The sequence below is a fragment of the Falco naumanni genome, chromosome 5 (assembly GCF_017639655.2).
Source record: "Falco naumanni isolate bFalNau1 chromosome 5, bFalNau1.pat, whole genome shotgun sequence".
In the NCBI taxonomy this organism is placed as follows: domain Eukaryota; kingdom Metazoa; phylum Chordata; class Aves; order Falconiformes; family Falconidae; genus Falco; species Falco naumanni.
In genome coordinates, this window is record NC_054058.1 from 36,740,404 (window position 1) to 36,761,851 (window position 21,448).

Below are 21,448 nucleotides of genomic sequence, written 5' to 3' on the forward strand. Positions count from 1 at the left end.
TGCACAGTCATGTTCAGCAGGTTGAAAAAGTTATTTGGTCTAACAGTGATGATGGGACAGATTTTATTTTAGATAAGTAAGTTGTCAGCTTTACCATTCCTTCTGGAATATTCAAAATTGGCTGCCCCTGTACACAGGGATTATGCTGGAATTGTTGGTGGGATTTTACTATGTAGAAATCCTATTTATTCTGTGTATTCCTTACTCTGTGCGCATCAGAGAGGTGATGTAGAGAATTCCTCTATTCCAAATACATTAAGCTGGCAAATCTTTCCTTCTCATCCTGAGAAAACAAATGAATCTCAGCTACTCCCCTCCAAACCAAACCTGGAGTAGTTTGCTTTGGGAGAGAAAGCCTATGTATTCTTACTGAGATGGTCTGCTCTATTCACCAGGTTTGCATGGAGATGTGTGGGGATGGTTATGGGACCTGCCTACTCTTTTCCCTTATCATACATGTTCTGTCTTGCTTTCTGTCTAGCATCCTCCTCCTTCATCCGACTGACTCTGGAACTGAAGGCCAGATTTTGCTCTTTACAAAGGTATTGTGATGTGTGTATTGTGAGTGAGTTGAAAATTTCCAGATAGGAAAGCAGATCATGCCTTATCTAATGCACCTGATGAGGCAATATGGGAGGCTGAAAGACCCAAGAGTGGTTGTATTTCTGCAAAATGTAGATGGTAACTAACAATGGCAAAGCTGAGCGTGGGAGAAGGGAGAAGCAGTTGGGAAGGGGCAGGTGGATTTACACAGCATTGTGAGAATTCTGTGCTCTATCATGAGCCGTGCAGAGAGAGATAAAGTAGCCTGACTTTGGAGTAGTCAGATCAGTGGGAGTTTTGAAAAGATGTAACAGCAGCATCAGTTCCATCTGAGCTCTGGCTTCCTAGGCACATATACCACTATATTTGTTCCTTGTGGTGTTGTAAGGTATAAGAAATGTGACGGAGAAGGAAGACTTCAACAGCATACATTGCAAAGGGTCTTCTGTATCAGTGGCTATGTTGAGGAGCACCTGAGGAGACTCTCTGGGGGTCTGCAGAGATGTTTTACCTCCTCTTTCCTGTGACTGCACCTCATTAAAAGAGTAAACAAAATATACAGCACCCCTAGTCCAGGAACTTAGAGTGGGGAGATTTACGCCTGTGAATGGTTGTGTGTGGGGAGTGATCTAGGCCTCTGAATACAGTAGTGTGGAGTACCAAGGGTTACAGAGTGAAGGTATTTGGTTATGCCCTGTTCTGCAAGGAAATCATTGGAGAAGAGAGAAGTACCTGGAAATAGAGCTGTTCTCACCCTTTTAGTTAATGTTTTTGCATTCTTCATTGTTCATCGCTGGAAACATGATTGCTACAAAATCTCCTTACTGGTGTTTGCCAGTGGAACTGAGTATGGGGAGGCACCCTCAAACACCTCCCATTCCCTGCAGTGTTAGGAGTCCTGCCCTTAAAGGACTCCCTGTATATACCAGGTGTGATGATTTTGAGAGTACCCCACCATATTCATATTGTCCCAAGGTATGCAAACACATTCACTGTTGTTACCATGCACACCCACCACATATGTGAGCTGAATGTCATTAGGAGCTCCTCATTTTCCTGGAAGCCCAGTTTGGCTCCTGGAGTCTTTCTGTGATGGGGCAGGTGCTTGTATGTGGTCATTCAGTAAACTGAGGTTCTGGCAGACAATGTGTGGTATTAGAGATATGAAGAGGATGTTTTTAGCCTTCTTCACTGTATATTTCTGCTCTTCTTCACAGTAACCCTGCCTTGAATCAGGCCTGTTCCAGCTTCCTCTGCAGCTTGTGCCTGAGCCTTTACTCTGCCACGGTGAAGGAAAGAACTTCTTCTCAGGAGGGCAAGTGTGGGGAAAGAGAAAAATTGCTTCATTTAGTTTGAGACCCTGCCACCCTCTATTTAGGCAATAGGTGCAAAAATAATAATAATAATAATAAAAGACAAAGGAAGAGGGAATGGAGGATACACATAAGCTCTATCTAGAAATATAATTTTTTTTCCCCAGCTTTTTTTTTAAGCTGGTCCAGCAAGGAAGTAACACTCAGAGAGTACCTTTTGAAGAGTTTGGAACCCTACCTGAAAGAATGTGTTTCATCTGCCTATCGTTTTGGTTACGTGGTGACATTTATTAGCAGAACTGTGCATGGCTTAATTGAAACAATATTACTTGCCACATAGTCACCCATATCTTCAGATTAAGGTCATTTTTTCCTCAGGCATACTCTGTAAAGCTTTCCTGTCTATACTGTTAACTTTCCATAATAAGTAAGTCCCAAATGAATGAGATGAAAGTTTCTGCATCACAAAAGCCACTTTTCCCACTGGCAGTGATTGTTCACCATACAGGCAGCATCAGCAAAGACCTGGGAACCTCAGACAGAAATGTCTTTTCATCCTTAAAGCCAGCTCTGTTACATCAGGTCTCACATCTCCATTCATGCCAAATCAGAGAGGTGCACTTGCTGTATGCAGGTTGTGGGGTAGTAGGTTGGCTTTGATATTTCTTACATCAGGAGCTTCCCTAATTTAATGTGCTTGAATCAGGGCAGGCAGATGTTTCCACCCCTCTGTTCCACCCTGCTTTGTCATAGACATTCCTCACTTCCTGCCTGCTCATATTAGTTTTATTTCTAGAGCAAGAGATGTCTGAGCTCCTGCAGAAGGGTCTGCCTCAATTAAACTACACCATTGCTGAAAGCCTTCTCCTCCTGGCTGAAACCCCTGAGCCCTTCTCTTTGGATCAGTCTCTTTGCAGCCACCAGCACTGCTTCATACTACTCTTATACTTTGCCTACACCGTTGGGGACAGGTGAGCCAAGAGTATACAAGGCAAGTGGTTTTGTGACCATTACATATCATGTATTGGAGGGTAAGGCATCCCTAATGTTATTGATTCCACTCCAACCTCCTTGAACGCAGGTTTGTCCCAGATGCAGAATTATTTTTAGCCATAAGAAATTTCCTCCTGTCAGCCCAGGACCATGGAGACTGTCCCCCTCCATACATACTCAGAGCTGCACTTTACCTCCTTGCTGCCTGTCAGGACAAAGACAAAGCCCTGGACATGGTAAAAGAAGATTTCGTTGCTACCTCTTGGGCTCTTTCTGTTAAAGCTAAAGTTTCTCCCCACTCCCATCAACCTTCTTGCAGAAAGTATTTTGATGTAGGTGGTGAGTGGTGAATGAGTGAAGAGTGTGCAGTGCATCTGCACTCTGGGAAGTTAACTATGAAAAGCCACTAGGGAATATAGATTTGACTGAATAAACTTGTGTATGTGTGGGAAGTGTAAATGCATTGGATAGGCTATGAATTCACGTATGGAATATAATACATTTCATAGCTTCAGTCTCCTGAACACATCTACAGCCTCTGCAGCAGGTTTTGTAATGTTCCCATATGGCTGTTTGCTGCTGCACAGCTTTGAGTGCTGTACAAAGCCTACAAGTTCCTCAGCCTTTGTGATGCAAATAGGCTTCACAAAATTATGTTTAACTGATACATTTGTCTACTTAAAAGGCAGTGTGACTGTTTCTCAGAGTAAACTCCCATCACTTCAGCTTTTTGATATTCAGTATCTAGTGATTGTTTTGTTCTCTCTCCCCCTCCCCCTTTCCCTCCCCTGCACTTACCAGAGGTCATTGTGTGCCATAAGGAGGATCCTGGATAATCTTCCAGATCTGAGCTTGGTCTATGTCCATTGCCCTCTCCTGCTGAAATTCTTCCTGCACTACCCTGAGCTTATGGGGAGATTTGGACGCCAAGTCCTTCAACTCTGGTTTTCTTGGGGAGACTGCAAGCAACCTGAGACTGAAGAAGCTGGTTTTGGTGTGTCTGATCAGCTGAACAGTGTTAACCTGGTACTTCCCATTCTGAAGAGCAATTCCAGCATTTTACTTATTTTACTGGTATGTGACTTTCACAAGGACAGGCTACTACCCTGGCCCTGATTTAGGGGACTTTTTGGTTCCTAAAGCTCTTAGTGTTGTTATGAGGCCAAGGAGTCTGCTAGAAGGGCTTCCACCTCCTGGGGAAGCCTGGTATGGAAAGTGGGACTGTGTATGTGTGTTAGCTCTTTCTCTGTCATCCATCCACTGTGTTAGAAAGGGATCTTTAGAGAGTTTGGGAAGGGATCTGATGGGTGTTGCTAATGTATGCCATGAAAAACCCTATTACTTTCTCTATCCAGATACACAGTTTGGTACTCCAGATTCTTCTGTCAGCCTTTCAGGAAGCTGTTTTGCTAATGGGAGCTATGGTTTACTACTGGTAGATGAGAAGGGTATGACAAACAAAGAACTTTGAAAAAAGCAGGGTGCAGAGAACAAGTCTTGAAGGCACAGCTTTCTGTTTGCTTGGGAGTTTAATCTTTTTGGTTTTGACTGGAGAGTCTTGTCAGAGATTTTTGCAGTACTCTTGAGTTTTCAGGACTGCAAGTAGTCTTTTATTGCTCTTAAAAGACAAAATAAAAAAGAAAAAGAAAAAAGACAAAATAAAAAACTTGGGACAGGGAAAATTAATCAGTGCAGGGGAGAAGGGGGCCTTGAAGTAGCAGGACTAGTATGTTTGCCTTTAGCTGGTATAATAAGCTCTGTTAGCTTATGTAATGATGACAGAATCCAGGTCCTGACAGCTGCTCAGAGGCCTTCTCTCACTTCCACCTTTCCCACCTGCCCTGTCACCCCTCCCTGTCAGTGGCCACTTGTCCCATGACTGTTCAGCCAGTCACATAGTAAATACCTGCTAACATTTCCACACAAGACCACAAGATTTGCCTGTTAAGGACAAAAGCTAAGAGCTGTGACGGTTCTTCTCTAGTCTGTTAGAGAAATTAAAACTATGTATCATTGAGAATAGAAACCCATATCAGCAGACAGTGAAGAAACGAGGCTTGATTCTGGGTGGATTCCCATTGGGCATTACAGACTGGCATGTATTTTTCCTGATCTGAGAGGCTATGAAGTAAATTTCAGTATCTCAGGTTACGGAAATGGCTGACAGGAGGGCTTTTGCATAGGGCAAGATCCCTTTCGCAGTTAGGGTGATAACTGCAGAGTAGGTAGCAACATTCAGGCATTTGATACCATTGCAGAGCATTAGTAAAAGTGATCAATGAGTTGACATTATCAGTTAACTATGCTGTTACCTTTGGCAGTAGTTCTGGAACTTTTCACTCCATAAACTGAAGCAGATGTATACATCACAGGGCTGTCAATAAGCAAAAGAGAAACAGTGGCTCCTTCCCTGAATGGTACAGCATTCCTGCTTTCCCTTTACTGTCTTGCCATGTGCTCTTGCAGAAATAAATTAATTTAGCTCTGTCCTGATCTTTAAAGTGAGTTGCAATAAATCACAGGCTTTGACAATTCACCTTTCAGTTGGGGAAGAGCATAATCAATCTGAATTTAGATGGGCTAATAAAACAGTGCAATATCCTGGGATAAATATACTGGTAGATGTACAGAAAACTTACGAGGTGAATAACCTCAGCCTGAGAATGCACAAGTAAAATGGAAAGGCCTCTGCATGGTACAGTGAAAAAAAAATGAATATCCTTCCAAGGATGATTTATTCACTTATCTGCTTTTAATAATTGTCTGGATTGGATGGAACAGATCAGATGGTTAGTGGCTTCTTCTGAGACCTTGAGCTTCTCAGTAGGAAGGAAGATGTTAATACAGTGATGCATTTTCCAGGACCAGGAAGGCTGTGGCCTTTGGTTAGTGCCATTTTGTGCTGTGTGTTCATCTTGGGGGGAATGTAGTCGTGATCACACACTGTCCCACTTGTCTTCATGCTCCAGATCTGAGCCACTCTTTTGGAGAATGGAGGTGGGCTGACTGACGTTAGGTTACATTCCTGAATGTTATATGGAGCAAATCTATGTCAGCAGAGCTGATTGTGCAGACGTCTCCCAGCCCGTTATTCCTGGAGGTCTCAGATATGGTCAAGAATCAGGCTCAGAACTAGAGAGGATTTTCTGGCACAGGCAACCTGTTCTTACCTTACCTGTTTTCCTTGGGTATGGGGTCCCACAGCTTTTTCCTCTCCATCATCCCAGCCTGGATGCATGACTACTGTGTGATAGGGAGAAGCCAGCTGGAAAACACAGTGGGCGGTTGTGGCAGGCTGTAGGCTTGGTTGCTGAGGCCAGTTTTCTGTTTACCTCTTCCAGCTGTACCATTTGCAGTGCAGTAGCCAGGACTACTCAGGGAGGAAAGGAAAAGTAGTGCTGACGAAATGTGTGTTGAGATGATCATACTATGTCAGCACCACCAGACATTTTCTGCCTAATTTTATGGAAGTGCATCTGTACATCTGTGCAGGTGAATTTAATGTTAAACACCTTAACAACAGAACTATGCCCAAATTAAGGCTACTGGCTGTGGGATTCAGCGCAGAGACTCCAGACAGAGCTCTGTAGTCAAGAAGCATGCTCGTGGGCTGAACGTGGTGTACGTGACTCTTCCATTTTCCATGACTGAGTGATTACTTGTCTGGTTTATGTACATTTTGTGCAGTTTAGCTGTTATGTTGCTACTGCAGGTAGAAGGCTGCCAGCCTTTTGAAAATGAGTAACTGTGGACTGACTCATAAGCTTGATTTTAGGTAAGCATCTTCAATATGCAACCTGATTTTTCTAAACAACAAGGAGACCATAAGTGCCAGAGGCTCTGTGCTTTTGGAAACAGGGCACTAGCTTTAGGATTCCACTTGTCTAAAATCTTGACCTTAAATGTATGTTACCCCTAGAGTTGTGTGCTGGACAGGATTTACATAGTGAAATGCATCCTTTAAACGGAATATTACTCAGAGGTGCCTATTAGATGACAGTTCTTTATTCAGGCGACTGCTTTATTCAGTTCTCTATTTAATCAGAACATACTTAATCTGAATGGTGCTTTATTAGGCTGTTTCCCAAGGCAGCAGATTAGCGTAACAGTATTAAATAGCAACGACTTCTGCCTAATCAGGGCAGAAAGGTCATGTGTGTTCTGCTTCCCTCACAGGACCTGGTCTGCTCAAGCTCTGTGGAGGTGGCTTGGAAGGTGTTGATGACTCTAAGGACCTTCTTGGAAAGAAATGAGGATGTTCTTGTCTGTGACCTCCTCCGGAGTCAGTTCCTTCAGATTCTGCAGCAGTTGCTGGTAGAGAGCAGCTCAGCCTCTTTACAAGGTGACCTCCGCTGTGACTTGGTTTTGCTATAAGATCAACTAGCAGGGTAGATGGCTGAGGGGTTGCAGTCCAGGATAAATTGGTTTTGAACTGCTGATGTAGCTTCGGTACTCTTCTGCATGAGGAAATTTGCAGACAGAACTGTACTGTTTTAGTTTCCTTTTCCAGAGATTCTTATTTTGAAGTGAGAGTCTTTTTCTAATTTAGGTTATTCTGGCTTCAAACTGTGATTGTTAAATGAAGGCAAGGTTTTCTTATACTGCTGTAAGTGTTCAAGTGGAGAGCTGTGCTGGTAAATCTTTCAACTTGAACAGGGGTTCAACTGGTGACTGAAAAAGGTCCTCCTTTTTGCCTTTTCTGTGTGCAAGGTGTGCCTGAATACGCTGGGTTCCCAGGGCGCAGAGACCAAGGGAAGAGATAATTTGAATCTTTCATGATACTGATCCCCAAGCAGGAACTGTAGTATCACCAAATCTCATAATTCTATTAAATTTCTCAGAGCAGAGTTGCAACTGGGGGAAATCCCTCTGTTTTCCTTACTAGTCCTGGCTGTGGGGTTGGGACTGTTGTCCCATTGTGAAAGGTGCTGTGCGAAGCAGCCTGTGAGCATGAACTGAAAGAGCAAGCAGTGGTAGGATGTCCCTGCCCCCCCCCAGGATGGGGGCCCAGCACAGCTTTTACTTGTTCCTGAGAGGGCCGCTGACACTTTTAACAGCCCCGCTCTATTTGGGGTGTTTTGCTGTGCAGCCATTGGGATGGAAACAAGAGGGAAAGTGTTTTTGCCTTACCTCCAGGATAATCAGTAGACTGGAGAAGAGGGAGGATTTAAAGCAGGAGCATGGTGGAGCGTAAAGCTACAAGATTATGGATGAAGAAGGCTATGTTGGCATCTGACCTTGTTTGGAATTGTGCCCATTTGGACTTGTGGTGTCCCTCTGTTGCTGATCTAGGGGTGCCAGAGGCTGCAGGGAGGTGAATTGTCCATTCCCTATTGCAGGAGTCACATCTATTACTCCAAACCACTGGTGATAGAGACAGGACACTAGGCTAGAGGGGTTTTTGCAAGATTTGAGCCTTTCTGCTGCCACTAATATCCCCAGCTCCTCTTCATACTGCATCTTGAACTCATTAACCGAGTCCCTGGCAGCCCCATGCAGAAAGTCAAACACCAGATGTACTCTGGAGACATGACTTCCTTGTTTCCCAGCCCACAGGCAGCTCTCTGTGAGGTCTGGGGCAGGTAAGTCCAGGGGATCCACATCCCTGTTCAAACAGTAGCTTGCTCTTAGACAAGAAGGTGGCCCGACAGTGGGACTCCATCAAGAATATATTAACATTAAAGATGCCTGTGAATGTTTCCTCCTCAAAACTGAAAATTCCTGAGCCTTTGTGAAGATATTTTCTGGAGGCTTGCTTGCTGTAGGTATTGCTATATGCAATACAAAATCTTTACCTGTTTACAGTGCTGCAGAAGACTGAATATACTAGGGAGGGGTTGCCCTGGGGAGTTGGTAGTCTAAGCAGCTCCTTTCTCCTCACATACAGACATGCTGTGTGGGCTCTCACTTCTGCTGTCTCTGATCTGCCCTGTGGGGCGGGATGGACAGCCTTTTCCAGCCTCACAAGATGGAAGAGAACAAACCCTGTGCAGCCAAGTGCTCTAAGGTGCTGGGCTGCTGTCAAAGCATGGGCTGCCAGTGATGGTCAAATAAATGGGAAGAGGGCATCTAGAAAGGGCTTATGACTTCTGGCTTATTAGTGGCATCGATTTGAGTGTTGGTGACCATGCCCCTTACAAGGTTCACTACGGGTGTAAATGATCCTGGCCTCCTTTTTTCCTCCCTCTTTTCTGGTTGTTCCTAGGAGGGTGTTGGCAGGATCCAGCAAGTAACTCAGGCCAACCCACATCAGCAAGGAGGGGGCCTGATCCAAAGGGAACTGCAGAGAAGAGAGTGAATTTGGGACTCTGTGTGTGTGCATGTGGAAAGGGGGAATACTTCCTCCCCTAATCCACTGTCATTCCTGAGCCAGAAAATTAGCAGTTCTTGGCACACTTTAACATCCAACAGTTTAGAGTTCACTGACAAGCTAAGCTGTCTGTGCCCTTCTTAGCTAACAGGAACCTGCCTGTTTTGCTGACCCTCCTTTTCCTGGTGCAGCTGCGGAGCAAGGGTGTGAGGGAGCTGGACAGCACAGACTTCAAGCTGCTTCATCAGGGTGAGTGAGCGTCTATCTTCTCCCAGAGGGCTTTGATCTGTGTTTGTTAGTTGTTCCATAAGATGATTAGGGGCTGGCTCTTTGTCCTTTGAGAGAAGGTGTACCTTGCATTACAGTTATGGTTGCTTCGAGATACTTTCATAGCCAGAACATTGTAAAGAGCCCTGGTTATCAGTCCAGTCAATAAAACCCAGGTTCTCTTCCTCTTGCTTTTACGATACGTTTGTTGTCTGAAACCTCACAAGATGACCAAAGTGTTGCCCTGGCCATGACGTGATTTCAGGGTCTGTGACTGTTGTTGACTTGGCACATGACAGTATTGCTGATGTGCTTCCTGAATCATCCCTCCTTGTCCACACTTGCTAACACAATCCTGTGGGATTCAGGCCACAGAGGCGTCCTGTGTACCAGCCACCAGGGACCAGCAGCCTAGCAAACCTGGGCTTTCCCTGGAGTGTGAGTCCAGAGCATATGGGTCACAACCAGCTGTAGGACTTGCCCACTCCACCTCAGAGACACAGAAGAGTGGGCTGTGTTTGTTTACTCACCATACCATGAGGTGCTCTCTCATCTGGTGATCCTTACTTGATAACTTCTCCCTTCTTACTTGGCTATTGGAGGTTCATGCAGGCTATGAAAAAGAATAGCTACTAGGAGGAAGTTCAGTTGATCTATCCTCTCATTTCTTCCCTGCTCTGACAAATTGATCTCTCCAGCAGACTTTGAAGGACGATCCCCTTCAACTTGAAATGTTCTGTGTCTCAGGGCTGCCTGTGTTGCCCTTGTAAAGAAACAGTGTTTCTCAGACATTTGTTAGTGAAGGGAACTGGGGGTGTGAAAGAAGCATGTCCTCTTTATACCAGCCTTGCTCACTGCTGCAGTTTCAGAGCACAGCTCAGCTGCTCCCAGGAGTCACAAGCTCCTTTTGCTCTTGCTTTCTGTTCTGTATATTTCAATGCAACTCTCCCTGCTGCAGCCACCCCCTTCATTCCCAGCTTGGCTCCCCAGGCTATGTCCTTCAGGGATGAGTGTGCAAGGCACTCTCCTCTGATGAGGCCTATGTGAAACCAGCTCGTAGATGAAAGAGGTGTGGGGAGGCATGTTGATTTGCATTTTTTGAGAATTGCTTACTCAGACTTTAAGCTCTTCAAAAGATCTCTTATGACAGTTTTGCTGAGCCCTGAGTCCTGAATTTACCTCTCAGGCTCTTGCTATTGTTCCTAAGTGTTTTGTGCTTACAGCAAACACGGCGCATTTATTCCTAGTGTGAGCAGAGTTGGTGAGAGTGAAGGAGCACAGCTCACCATGCCATTCCCCAGTCTGATCACCATGTGATACAGGCATGTGGCTGTGTGTGGTTGACCTAGTATTAGGATCAAACTCACTCTGTGGAAACAGGTAACTTACAGTCTGTTGCTCTTGGATTCTGCCCAGTGTGGTATATGCCCTTTAATAGACCCTTTTCTGTTCCCCCGCTCCTTGTTATCATCCTCCACTGCACTGTCCAGTATAAAACAAACACTCCAGGGCGGCTGCCTGTTGCTTTGTGCGTACCATGCTCTGTTCATTTTTACTTCAAGTTGTACCACTCTTGTCCAAATTCTCTCCTCACTGACTGATTTCTTTCTTGTGCTGAGGTGCTCTGTTATGTTGGTGTCTGTGTTATGCATGTTCTTTTGTTTCCAGTCAGTAATCTCTGTGGGAAATGCAGGCCGACAGACACTGACCTCCTGCAGCCATCCTTGAATTTTCTGTACTGGAGCCTTCATCAGACAACACCTTGTAGTCAACAGAGAGGTGAGGCAAAATTGTATTGATTTCTCAGTTAACCTCAGTGAGGTTGTGGCGTGGCCATAAGAGACTGTATTCTAATTGTCTCAGCAGGTAAGGGAGATTTTTCCCCTTCCAGATGCAGCATCACAGTTAACAAAGACCATTTTGTATTTGGGATGCGGTTTTCTAGGTTGAGAGATTTTTTTTGGTTGCGTTTGTTTTTGCTGCCTTTTGATGATTCAAGAATTTGGCTGCTGAGAGACAGAACCACTGTATTTTTCTTGTTCGTAAAACACAGCAGTGGGCATTTGGTGCCTTGTTCAAAATGTTCTGGTATTGCCATGGTTCAAAAAATTAAACAATAACAGAGAACAGCTCTAACCAACCTTCCAGCTGTGTTAGCTGAAGGCTAGTCATTTTATTAGCTGGACAAGCAGTCGCTTTTGCTGGAGGAGATGAATACCAGCATAGCTGGATAGCCTTACCCTGATGAGCCATGGCAGCTGAGACTGCAGCAGGGGTGTGCTCTGTGCTTCTCTTCTGCTTGTCAAGCTGGTTTAACCTGTGCCATCCCATCAGTCTCTCTGATTATGTTTCTCCCACACAGCAGTGGCCGTGCTGCTCTCCGATGTGCCCTTGCTAGAGCTCCTGCAGAAGATTCTAGAGCACACCTGGTTGCGGTCCCCTCCCTCTGAACCTACTTACCTGTCATCTGAGGATGCCTTGCTGTGCTCTGGATGGCTGTTGGTTGCATCCCTCTTACTTTATCAGCACCGCTACAATACTGAGGTTAGAACCTCTCTAGTGTTCAGATCCAGGGAATGGCTAAACCTTAAACAAACAAAAAAAATTCGAAAAAATCTTCATTAGCAGAGGAAAGTGGTTTGCCTGGAATCTGCTTGCCTTGGTTGCTCTTTTGCTATCATCCACAAGTTACTCCCTGCTGCACTTCTGAAGCAGGACTGGAAGCTAGCATGTGGCTGAAGGCTGAGACCTGAATCACTGGAGAGTTAAGAGAGGGGCAGAATTCTTGGGGGGGAAAGTACATACACAGCCCTGTTAATCCAAATCACTTCCCACTTCAGGACAGAGCAAAATACATTTTAAGGCCTTTCTCAAGGGAAGGCTGGGGGGTGGGAGGCACAGCTCCCATGTTGTAAGGTACTTTCTTGTTACTAAAACGATCAATAGTGGAGCAGTCACAATCCAAACCTATTATTGGCAAGTAAGTGTTCAATATTAGCAAGCTCTTATGAATGTGGGCAGCAAATTGTATTTGATGATTTGCAGTCTGACAGGACATCTAAGCAGGAGTTGTCAGCTGATATTAGAATTACAGCTTCAAGGGAAGCACTTTCTAATGCCAACACAGGGGATAATGTTACCTTTTGAAGTATCTACCCAGGCGCTTCTCCCTCTCCTGATATGCAGGTAAACAGCCTGTCATGAGCTGTGAGCTCTGCTCTTGCACTTATGCCCAGCAGAGCATGTTCTTTGGGAGGTGGTACACCTATTTGCAGATGATAAAATCACATTAACCACACATGAGCATCTGCATGGAGGGACAAGTGTTGGTTTTCTAATGCTGAGAGAAGATGTTTTGCAAAAGGCCATCCCAGACCAAAGTCTGCACCTGTCACTTCACGGGTGAGCTGCCTCTGCTTACGTCTTAGAGCATGGGACTTGTATGGACTGTCAGCTGTGTTACTATGTGATGCGTAGTCAGACCTGCCCATCCTTGCTCTACAATTTACCTTCTCAGTTTCCAAGTCAGGGCTGTGTCTGCATAGTCAGTGTTGTGCCAGTCCCAAAAGGGATTAAATTCTAGCGGCTAGTGTTGAGCTTCACCTTCTGGGAGTGACTCAGCTCATATCGATCCTTGAAGTGCAATCATTTAGTGGTTTATAAACCTGTTGTTTGGCTTCAGCAATACCTTACTGGCTTGATGTGCTATGATGTGCATTCCAGAATCCTTGCACCAGAGATGGGGAAAAAAGCTACAGATACAGGTGGCAAATGGAAATGGTTCAAGGCTGCTTCAGTGTTTCTGGTCTGCTGAGGGAGAAGGAGAGGGCGGATAAAAGGAAGACTCACTTCTCTTGCTGCTTTCTGCTGTTCAGTATAGCTGAAGCTCCACAAAACATCCTGAAGGCCCTTGTTAAGAGAGCCTTTGGCCTTCATGTCTGTAAATGTGAGCTGATGCCAGGCTGTCTCCCTGACCCTGCAGGTTCCCCTCCCTACAAAAAGAGGGAAACAATGGCTCCGAGAAATGGCCACATTCATCTCCTACATTAATAGCGAGGACTTGCCTGGCCATAGCAAGCTTGTGGCTTAACTGTTACTGCTACTGGCTTTAGTAGAAGCCTGTGGATAAACACAGGTCATGGATGGTAGGCTATTAAAGCCTTTGGCAAACAAATCATCACTGTCACCCTGTTGCAGGAGGTACTCCTAGCTCTTCTGTTGAACATTTCTGTCTTCAGAAGATGGTTTGAAGGAGTCATCTCTGTGATCCTTATGCCTGCCCTCCCATGCCAACTCTCTGCCTTACTGAAGAGCTTGAACCTTTCTGGGGCTCTGCCAGATCCAGATCTGCTGGATTGCTGTGTCAGTTGCAGACTGCCCTCTCAAGGCCACCTTTCCTGTTTCCCCTAGTTCCCAAGTCCCTAACCTCCTCTGCTTCCTTCACCTATGCTGTAGTTCCTAACCCTGGACTCTCTGCAGGCTTCCCAGCTCCAGCAGGCAGGGACAGATTTTTGTCGCTGGTGACTTCTGACTGCCTGGTTCCTCAGTCTTGCTGACTCGCTGTGTGACTAAGGTACAGCCGTGTTTGGTGATGGCTCTTCTTGCTACCTCATGTGCTCAGCAGTCTTGACAGCCATGTCCCAGACAGCCTGCAGGGAGTAGTGAGAGCGTGACAGGCACACAAGTTGCACTGTGGTTTGGAAGCTGTGGGCTGGCAGGTGGTGGTGAGTGAAACTTGAGGGCCCAGTGGTGTAACTCTCCCTTCTGGGTCAGACTCCTGAGACCCTGTTGCTGATCCTTGTTCTTCAGTGGTCATCGTGGGGTAGTGCCTAAGGACTGGAAGTATGTAAAGGAGCTTTTTACCTGGTCCAAATGAGCACTGTTGTTCATTCTCGTCTAGGTTCACCAGACACTCTCTCTAGACCTAACGGAAGTCCTGAATGCAGTCATCTTCAGGAAGAAGAAGCCAATCCTACTGTTAGGTATTTTGCATCTGTTACAGGGATTTGACTGGAAGCAGCCACTAGTACCATATTACAGGCAACAAGGGAGAAGTGGTGACTGTGGAATGGGGTAGTGGAGGTGCTGGTGGGAGTCTGGAAGCTTTGGTCCGTTTGGCTTTGCAGATACGTAACTGGTGGTGAGAAAGGGCAGAAGGGAACTCTGGAGTTCTGCTGTGTTTGGACAAATCTCTCCTTGGAGTTTGGTAGTGACATCAGGAACTGAGCATGAACTGGGAGGGATACTGTCTCACAAGGAGACGATGAACAAGGGAACTCATGTTGCCATTCCTGTCTGCAGCTGTCAGCAACTGCTGGGAAACTGATGGGCCCTTAAGCCCAGATTTTTTCTCTTCACTCTCTTCTGTGCTATTGCACGGGCACCAACACACAGGGTGGGGGAGAGGAAAGCACTGACACACACTAACAAGTGGCTCCCTGTCTAGTGAGCATCATGCAGTTCCTGAGAGCTGTCCTGCAACAGAACTTCTCTTCTCTGCTGGTGATCGTTGGCCACAACACAGCCCCAGGTGCTACGCAACCACAGCCGTCATCACTGCAGGATGCTGCCTTGCACCCCCTTGCCACGCACCAGGTCTTCTCGCTTGTTGTCAGTTTGCAGAACCTTTTGGTGCATGTCCAGTTGCAGGTATATAAAATGTGACTTTTGGAACAACACTAGTGTTGGGTTTCAAGCAGGAACACTAACCCAAGAGCCCACCCTGTTGCAGAACCTAAGGGGCTGCCTGTTTTGTTTTTTTTTTTTTCTGCCTGCGTTTTCCACCCCTTACAGACATGTGATGAGGAGGAGGGAAAATGTTCTTGCTGCAGCATGGTGCAGTGAGAAAGAAGGTAAATCAAGCTATGCAGTACTCCCTGCTGCTGAACTGGATAGCTGAAATTCTGTGTACTAATGATGATCTCTGTTTTCCCATCTCCTGCTCTGCAGGGACAGCACACCCATAGGACAGAGGTGGGAAAAATGTAACAAATCCCAGTCCCTCCCCCACGCTCCTGGCAAGGTGCTTTGGGGGGTAGTACATCAGTCTACATTTAATTTGCTCAAGTGATGTTGAGCTCCAGGGGTAGTACATCAGTTTACATTTAACTCTCTCAAGTGATGTTGGGCTCCCATCTTTTATTCTTTGGAGGCTGTTACTTAAATATTTTTTTAGTCTCAGGATAACTAGTCATGCCTTTGTCTGGCTCCTTGACGTGACAGATAATTTGCAGCATGTTACATCCTGTGAAGGAGATGAAGGGTGTTATTTTCCTGCGCTGCATGCTCTTCAGATCCTGCCACTTTATGCATTTTCCTCTTGCAATAGCTGTTGACTGTTTTGGGGGTTTTTTTCTTCTTCTTTCCCCTTCTGGTATTTCAGAAAGACTTGCTGCTCTCTCAAGCTGTGGTTGCCTGCCTGGAAACCTTAGTGGAATACCTGTATGTGAAGAACCAGGATGTTGGTAAAGTCTTCCTGCTCTTTCCTCTCCTGGGTTTCCTCCCTGCAGTGATGTTGAACTCTTTGATCTCCGTCCAGTAGCACCCTGGAGCACGTGGTTAATGAGTTTATGCCCAATAAGAAAAATCATTTATATGCCTAATCATGCACTTTGTGGGATGAAATCATAGTGCTCGATTCCCCTGCAGGCATGAGCCCTCATTTTGGCTCTGGATACTAAGAAGCTTTCCAGAACTAAAAAACTCATTCCCCACCCTCAATATGGTAAGAGTGAAAGGTTTAGGAATGGAAGGAGCATAGGAGAATAGTCTTTCACTTCCAGGCCAATTGTAACAAACCTTTACACCATAAATACTGGGGAAGGAGGATCTGATTATGATGTGTTTTACACATGGACAGTGGTCATTTTGGCCCTGAAGGAGAGGAAGGGATAACAGGGTACTAGATAGCCTTAGGGAATGGAAGCTGGAAATTCTAGATTTCCAGGGGCAAATGCAGACCTTGGTTTCTGGAGTCCATGTCAGACCTGATGTATACCATGTTAGCAATATAACATAATATGACAGTGTTATACAGTCCGGGGGAAAAACGGAACCTTCTGCTTATTGTCAGCCACCTGCCACAAAGTTCCGGTGCTGGCTCTGATCTTAAAGCAGACAGAAAGTTCTCTGTCTCTGACCTGTTCCATTCAGCCATTGAAACACTAAGAGAGTTGGGGATGGAGTGAATGAACACCAGACAAAAGGGACACTAGTGGGAGAGAGGAAGCAGTTCAAATGAAGATGTAATACTGCAGATGAATGACAGCCAGTAGCTGAAGGGAAGCTATTAAAAGGCTGGATTGAGAAAAAAAAAAAAAAAAAAAAGTAGCATGTTATGGGGAGGTTCCACTGATTTGGGATTAAGCTAATGAAATGCTGCTTCAGCAACAGCTGAACCTGTCACTTTGGCTGCCTAAATTCTTGCTGTGGTGCAAAAGTTCACAACAGCAATAACAGGAGTCTCCTTATTCCAAGCAGAATAAGGGTCATAGCTATGCCTGACTGAAAGATGCGAGAACACTGGAAAGAGTGTGGCCTGGACTCTGCCTCTAGGAGTTGTCTCATTTGAGGCTTTCTAAAACCCTCTCGGTGCAGAGATTTTTTTCCAGATGTGCAGGGCAAACTCAGTGCACAGTGCTTTTACTTTCTCATTTCTACCAGCTGGAAGATAGCCCCCAGACATTTTACATTATTTTTTAGTGTTATTTTCCCAGAGAAAAGATTCTTTGAGTGGCAATAGGGAGGTTATGTGACTGCCAGTGGAAAAGGGACCTTTCTAAAATTCTAGTGAGTTGCCATGGTTATACCATGTTATACTTGTTCAAACTTGTTATACAAGTTTTATCAGCTGACCTGTTGTCATTGTCCATCCCATGCTCCTAACCTGCAGTACATGCAAGGTAGTAACACAACTGTAGCATCCAGTGAAAGACTTCATGCTGTCACAGGTGGTGACCTTGAGCCTTACCTCTGTCATCATATATGTTCCTTAGCAAGAACATTTTCTCTCCTGATTGTTTGCATTGCTGCCATCAGCCTGGCTGGTCCCAATATTACACTCTCTGATGCAGATTCAGGATCGGTTTGTGCAGCTGATATTGTAGGACTTCCTTCATTCCCCAAAGGGTATTCTGCAGCTAAATAAAACCCACGGTCAGGAAACTTGTCCTCATATTGAAACCAGAGGGTGTTATTTTTGAAACCCTTGGCTAAAGATATCCCCTTACTGTTTTATGACATGCACCCCAGGAGAAGGTTTCTCTTCCTGTACCAGCACAAAGATGGACAAAATGTATTTTCTGATTTAAAAAGCTATTAAGCTTTTGTCCTCATGACTGAACTCCTGCCCAAAGAGTGACAGATTAAAAAGCAAGTAAGAACAGAGCAAAATATCCCCTTAGTGTTTCACAGTGTGGGGTCTAGAAAAGAAAACTTGGGGTCAGTATTGAAGACTGTGCTTATCCGGGTCCAGCCTGTCACTTGGCCAGTTTTAAAGCTGTCTTTGATTGGCTTCTCCTTCTCTCCCAGCTCTACATGTTGCTTCACAACCCTGGCACCGATTCCTGCTCTTCACACTACTCGATGGGAGCCAGAAGTCCTTTCTGCAGCCAGAAGTTCTCAGGCTGATGACTTTGGTGAGCAGGGAAAGGGCAGGCTGTTCTCCATTTTTTCCAGTATGTCAGTACAGTGCATGTAGGTCAGTTACTGGAACTTAAACCCTACGCACACACAATCTTAGATGCTTCTGTGACTTTGTCTGGCACTATATTCGTGCCCTATAATAATGGTACTTTCAAGTGAACTTCCCTTCCACACCCTGCAGAAACTGACCTCGCTGTTAGTGAGCACATCCTGTTCTTCTGGTGTTTGTAGCATTTATTTATATCATCTAGGACCCCTGGGGAGGAGAGGGGAAACCTACAGAGAACATGCAACTGCTGTTACCAGTCAGAGAGCGTGCTGTGGCTCTTGGGAGAACAGAGCTCTGCTCTGTATCACAGCTTGTCTCCCCATGTCCAACCTCACAGACCTGACTTTTCAGGGCAGGGAGTTACCGCAGTCAACTACGCTGCTGTATGTGGGGCCTGGGAGCAGGAGGGGGAATGTGGGCCTACCCAGCAGAAATGCTGAAGATAAGGCCCCGAGGAAGGGGTTGTTAATATGAACCTGCCTCCTCCAAATACAAGATGAGTCTGTGAATATTTGCTATTCTTATTTCACTTTTAAAAGGTTACCTGGTTTATTTCAGTTCCTTCCTGACCTGAACCAAAATAAGTCTGATTATAAATCAGAGCACTGTCAACACAGATATTTGCACTGGTTCTGTTAGAAGTGGTATAAAAATCAGGCCTGTGCTTAAGGTGCTGCAGCATCCCGTTACACAGAAGAGGTCTTTTCAGGAGATGAGTCACTGTTGGAGTCGGTGGGTCTTTCACTGTTTAATGCCTCTCTGTTTTCCTTTGTTCAAGTTTCTGAGATATCAGAGCAGCAACGTTATTTCTCAAAAAGAAATTAGCCAGGTTCTCCAGCAAGCAACAGAAGTCAACTTAGCAGAGCTGCCTGAGGCCACAGCTCGTGCTTTTCACCTCTTCCTTTGTCAGGTAAGAGAGCAGTGACTGCATAGGAAAATGAGAATGTAATCCCTAGGGGTTTGCTTTAGCCTGTGGTGGGGAGCCATAAACTTCCTTTGAGGAGGCTGTAGTAAGATGAAGAAGAATCCTGCGGTTGCTAGCTTGGCCTACTGCCTTGAGGGGTGTACAGTGAAATCAGAAAGGGAGTGATGCCAGCAGCTGCCTAAAGTGTGTCATCATATTGCGTGGCCTCTTGGTTCCTGGCTCAAAATCTGAAGGTCTCATTGCTCTATGTGGAGATGAGGGAGGGAGGTATGAAGGAACAAGCCCAACAGTTTCCTGTTGGTCTGGAAATCATTCTTTCTTCTGGCTGCTCAGATTCAGAGCAGTCATTGCCAGGTGGAGCCAGTGCAGTCAGGGACCATTCAAAACTTGCTGGATCGCCTCGTGGGCCAGAGGACCTCATCTGTAAAACGTCAGGACATTGTGTATCCTTTGCTGGGCAAATGCCTTTGATAGGGGATGTGAGAGTGGTAGGTGTAACAGAGATGGAAAGAATACTTAACCTGCTGCTCCTTCCTTTGTTCCAGCTGAAGGCGAAGAGAATTGGAGAAATTCTGAGTGGTTCTACACTTGGCTAACTTTGGGGTGAAAGACTTCATCATCCCCCAAATTTGAGAAGACATTTGGGAAATGAGGAGACATTTGGGATGAAAGATGGGTCTGTGTGCTAGGATTGCATTCATCTATATGGCAGAGGTAGTCTGATGAAACGGGAGCAGGTGGGGGAGCCTGTGACTTCAAAGCAGTAACGATCCCTAGAGGATGAGCAATCACTTAACCTCTGTCTGCATGCTAGCTGGTGCCGGTATGCCCATGAAGTTGTAGAAACCCAAAGATGGTTCGAGTGCTTTCAAAGTACAGCGAGCATTCAGAAACCACTGAATGGAGTTACCGAGTGTTGTTCTGCTTGGCATTGGAGTCCCCTGCTGAGAAATGAGCCCTCCTCTTCTCCAGGGATGGAGGCAGGGCTTGCTCCCAGATCACTGGTGGAGGAGGGAGCCTGAAGCAGTATTTGTTTATTTCTCAAACTGTCTGCTTTTGCCTTCCTGTTTTCATCATGCCGCATTGCCTCAGACAGGTAGCGGTGATGGAAGTGGCCGTGGGCAGTGATTTCCTGTTGGGGTGGGGACTTCCTCCTTTGTGGGATGCTGTCATCAGCCACGTGCAGGGTATGTGGTAGGTGAGGTGTTTGCTGCCTGTGAGGAGTAGCTTGTCCTCGTGTTTACACCCAGTGTGAAACAACCACTCCATGATGGGATGCTCGGAGCATAAGTTGTTCAGGTGGAGACCATCCAGCCCCACGAAGTTTGTCTCCACTGCCTTTGCTTGTCTGTACAGGGGTGAGGGAAGGTGGACAGGAGGCCTCATTACGTTGCTAAAGTTGCTTCTCATTTCTGGCTTTTCCACATAGGAAGAAGCCTTCGAATCCTGGTTGTTAGGAAAAATTTTGGATGTGTTTGAAGTGCAGCAGTGGTGGCTACTTGAATAAGATAGTCATGAACATGGAAACAAAATCCTCTGATCAAAACCAAGCTTTGACCTAAGTTTTGTCAAGAAAGGACTTTCTTCAGGTTCACTTACACTGGCATTTCTCACACGTGTTGGGGGGAAGGGGTCCATGGCTTGGGGGAGGGTTGGTTTAGTAATGAAAGCCTCCTGTCAGCAATGTGTCAAATGTGGGAATTCCCGTAGCATGCTGGAGTTTCAGCCATGCCTTCCAATCATTTTCCTCTCATGCTTTCAACGACAGATGTCTGGGAAGTGTGGCAGTGTCTCTCTCACACATCGGAGACTGAAATAAGAAGAAACAGTGCACTCAGCAGAGGAACAAGGCAAGAATGGAACAGGAGACCTCATCCTGCCATTTATTACTAGAGAGAAGATGGACAAAGGAAGGAATTTTTAGCTCGTTTTCAGGAAAAGTTTTGTTGAAAGTCATTGATAAAGCCCAGTTACTGAATTGGGCTCTTTGTTATCTGCTCTGTGTGGGATGAGGCTTGGTTGATGCTCTTCAGTTACCAAGATACCGAACTGCCTGGTGGAAACAGCGTGGCAGAGGGGTGGCGGGTGTGACGGAGGCGCTGGGCTCACCTGCCTCGGTGTAGCTGGCGGTGCTGCGGGCTGGCCCCCTCCCCCGGGCCGGCGGGGGTGGCCGAGACACAGCCAGGAGCCCTGGGGAAGCAGATGTGCTGCTCGTCCCGCCGGGAAGGGGAGACTTCTCCCAGGTCACGGATGGTCCCTCAGGCTGCCTGTTGCCTCCAAGCCCTGCAAGCGCCCCGCTCCCGCTGGGGCCGTAACTAACGAGGCTCCTTCCCCGGCGGAGCCGGGGGGACCCGCTCGCAACGGGAGCGGCCGCGGGGGGGCGCGGGGCCCGGCTGCCCCCAGCC

General features: G+C 46.2%; 1 protein-coding gene across 15 annotated transcripts in view; it reads left to right on the forward strand.

Annotated features, from left to right (window-relative positions):
- MEI1 (meiotic double-stranded break formation protein 1) overlaps positions 1-21,021 on the forward strand; it is a 39,013-nt gene extending 17,992 nt beyond the window's left edge. For 3 of the 15 annotated variants that reach the window (XM_040594769.1, XM_040594773.1, XM_040594774.1), the window contains 16 exons: positions 482-542; positions 1,761-1,858; positions 2,653-2,827; positions 2,938-3,085; positions 3,651-3,923; positions 7,026-7,191; positions 9,304-9,408; positions 11,095-11,205; positions 11,789-11,970; positions 14,327-14,408; positions 14,873-15,075; positions 15,809-15,890; positions 17,956-18,062; positions 18,897-19,028; positions 19,377-19,486; positions 20,812-21,021. In XM_040594769.1, the coding sequence (XP_040450703.1) occupies positions 482-542; positions 1,761-1,858; positions 2,653-2,827; positions 2,938-3,085; positions 3,651-3,923; positions 7,026-7,191; positions 9,304-9,408; positions 11,095-11,205; positions 11,789-11,970; positions 14,327-14,408; positions 14,873-15,075; positions 15,809-15,890; positions 17,956-18,062; positions 18,897-19,028; positions 19,377-19,486; positions 20,812-20,857 (2,081 nt within the window). In that variant the 3' untranslated portion in view covers positions 20,858-21,021. Of the gene's footprint in view, positions 1-481; positions 543-1,760; positions 1,859-2,652; positions 2,828-2,937; positions 3,086-3,650; positions 3,924-7,025; positions 7,192-9,303; positions 9,409-11,094; positions 11,206-11,788; positions 11,971-12,612; positions 12,829-13,905; positions 14,409-14,872; positions 15,076-15,808; positions 15,891-17,955; positions 18,063-18,896; positions 19,029-19,376 lie in introns of those variants that run through there. The other 12 variants (XR_005827979.1, XR_005827980.1, XR_005827981.1 and 9 more) reach the window with 12 other exon arrangements.
- The last annotated feature ends 427 nt before the right edge of the window (positions 21,022-21,448 follow it).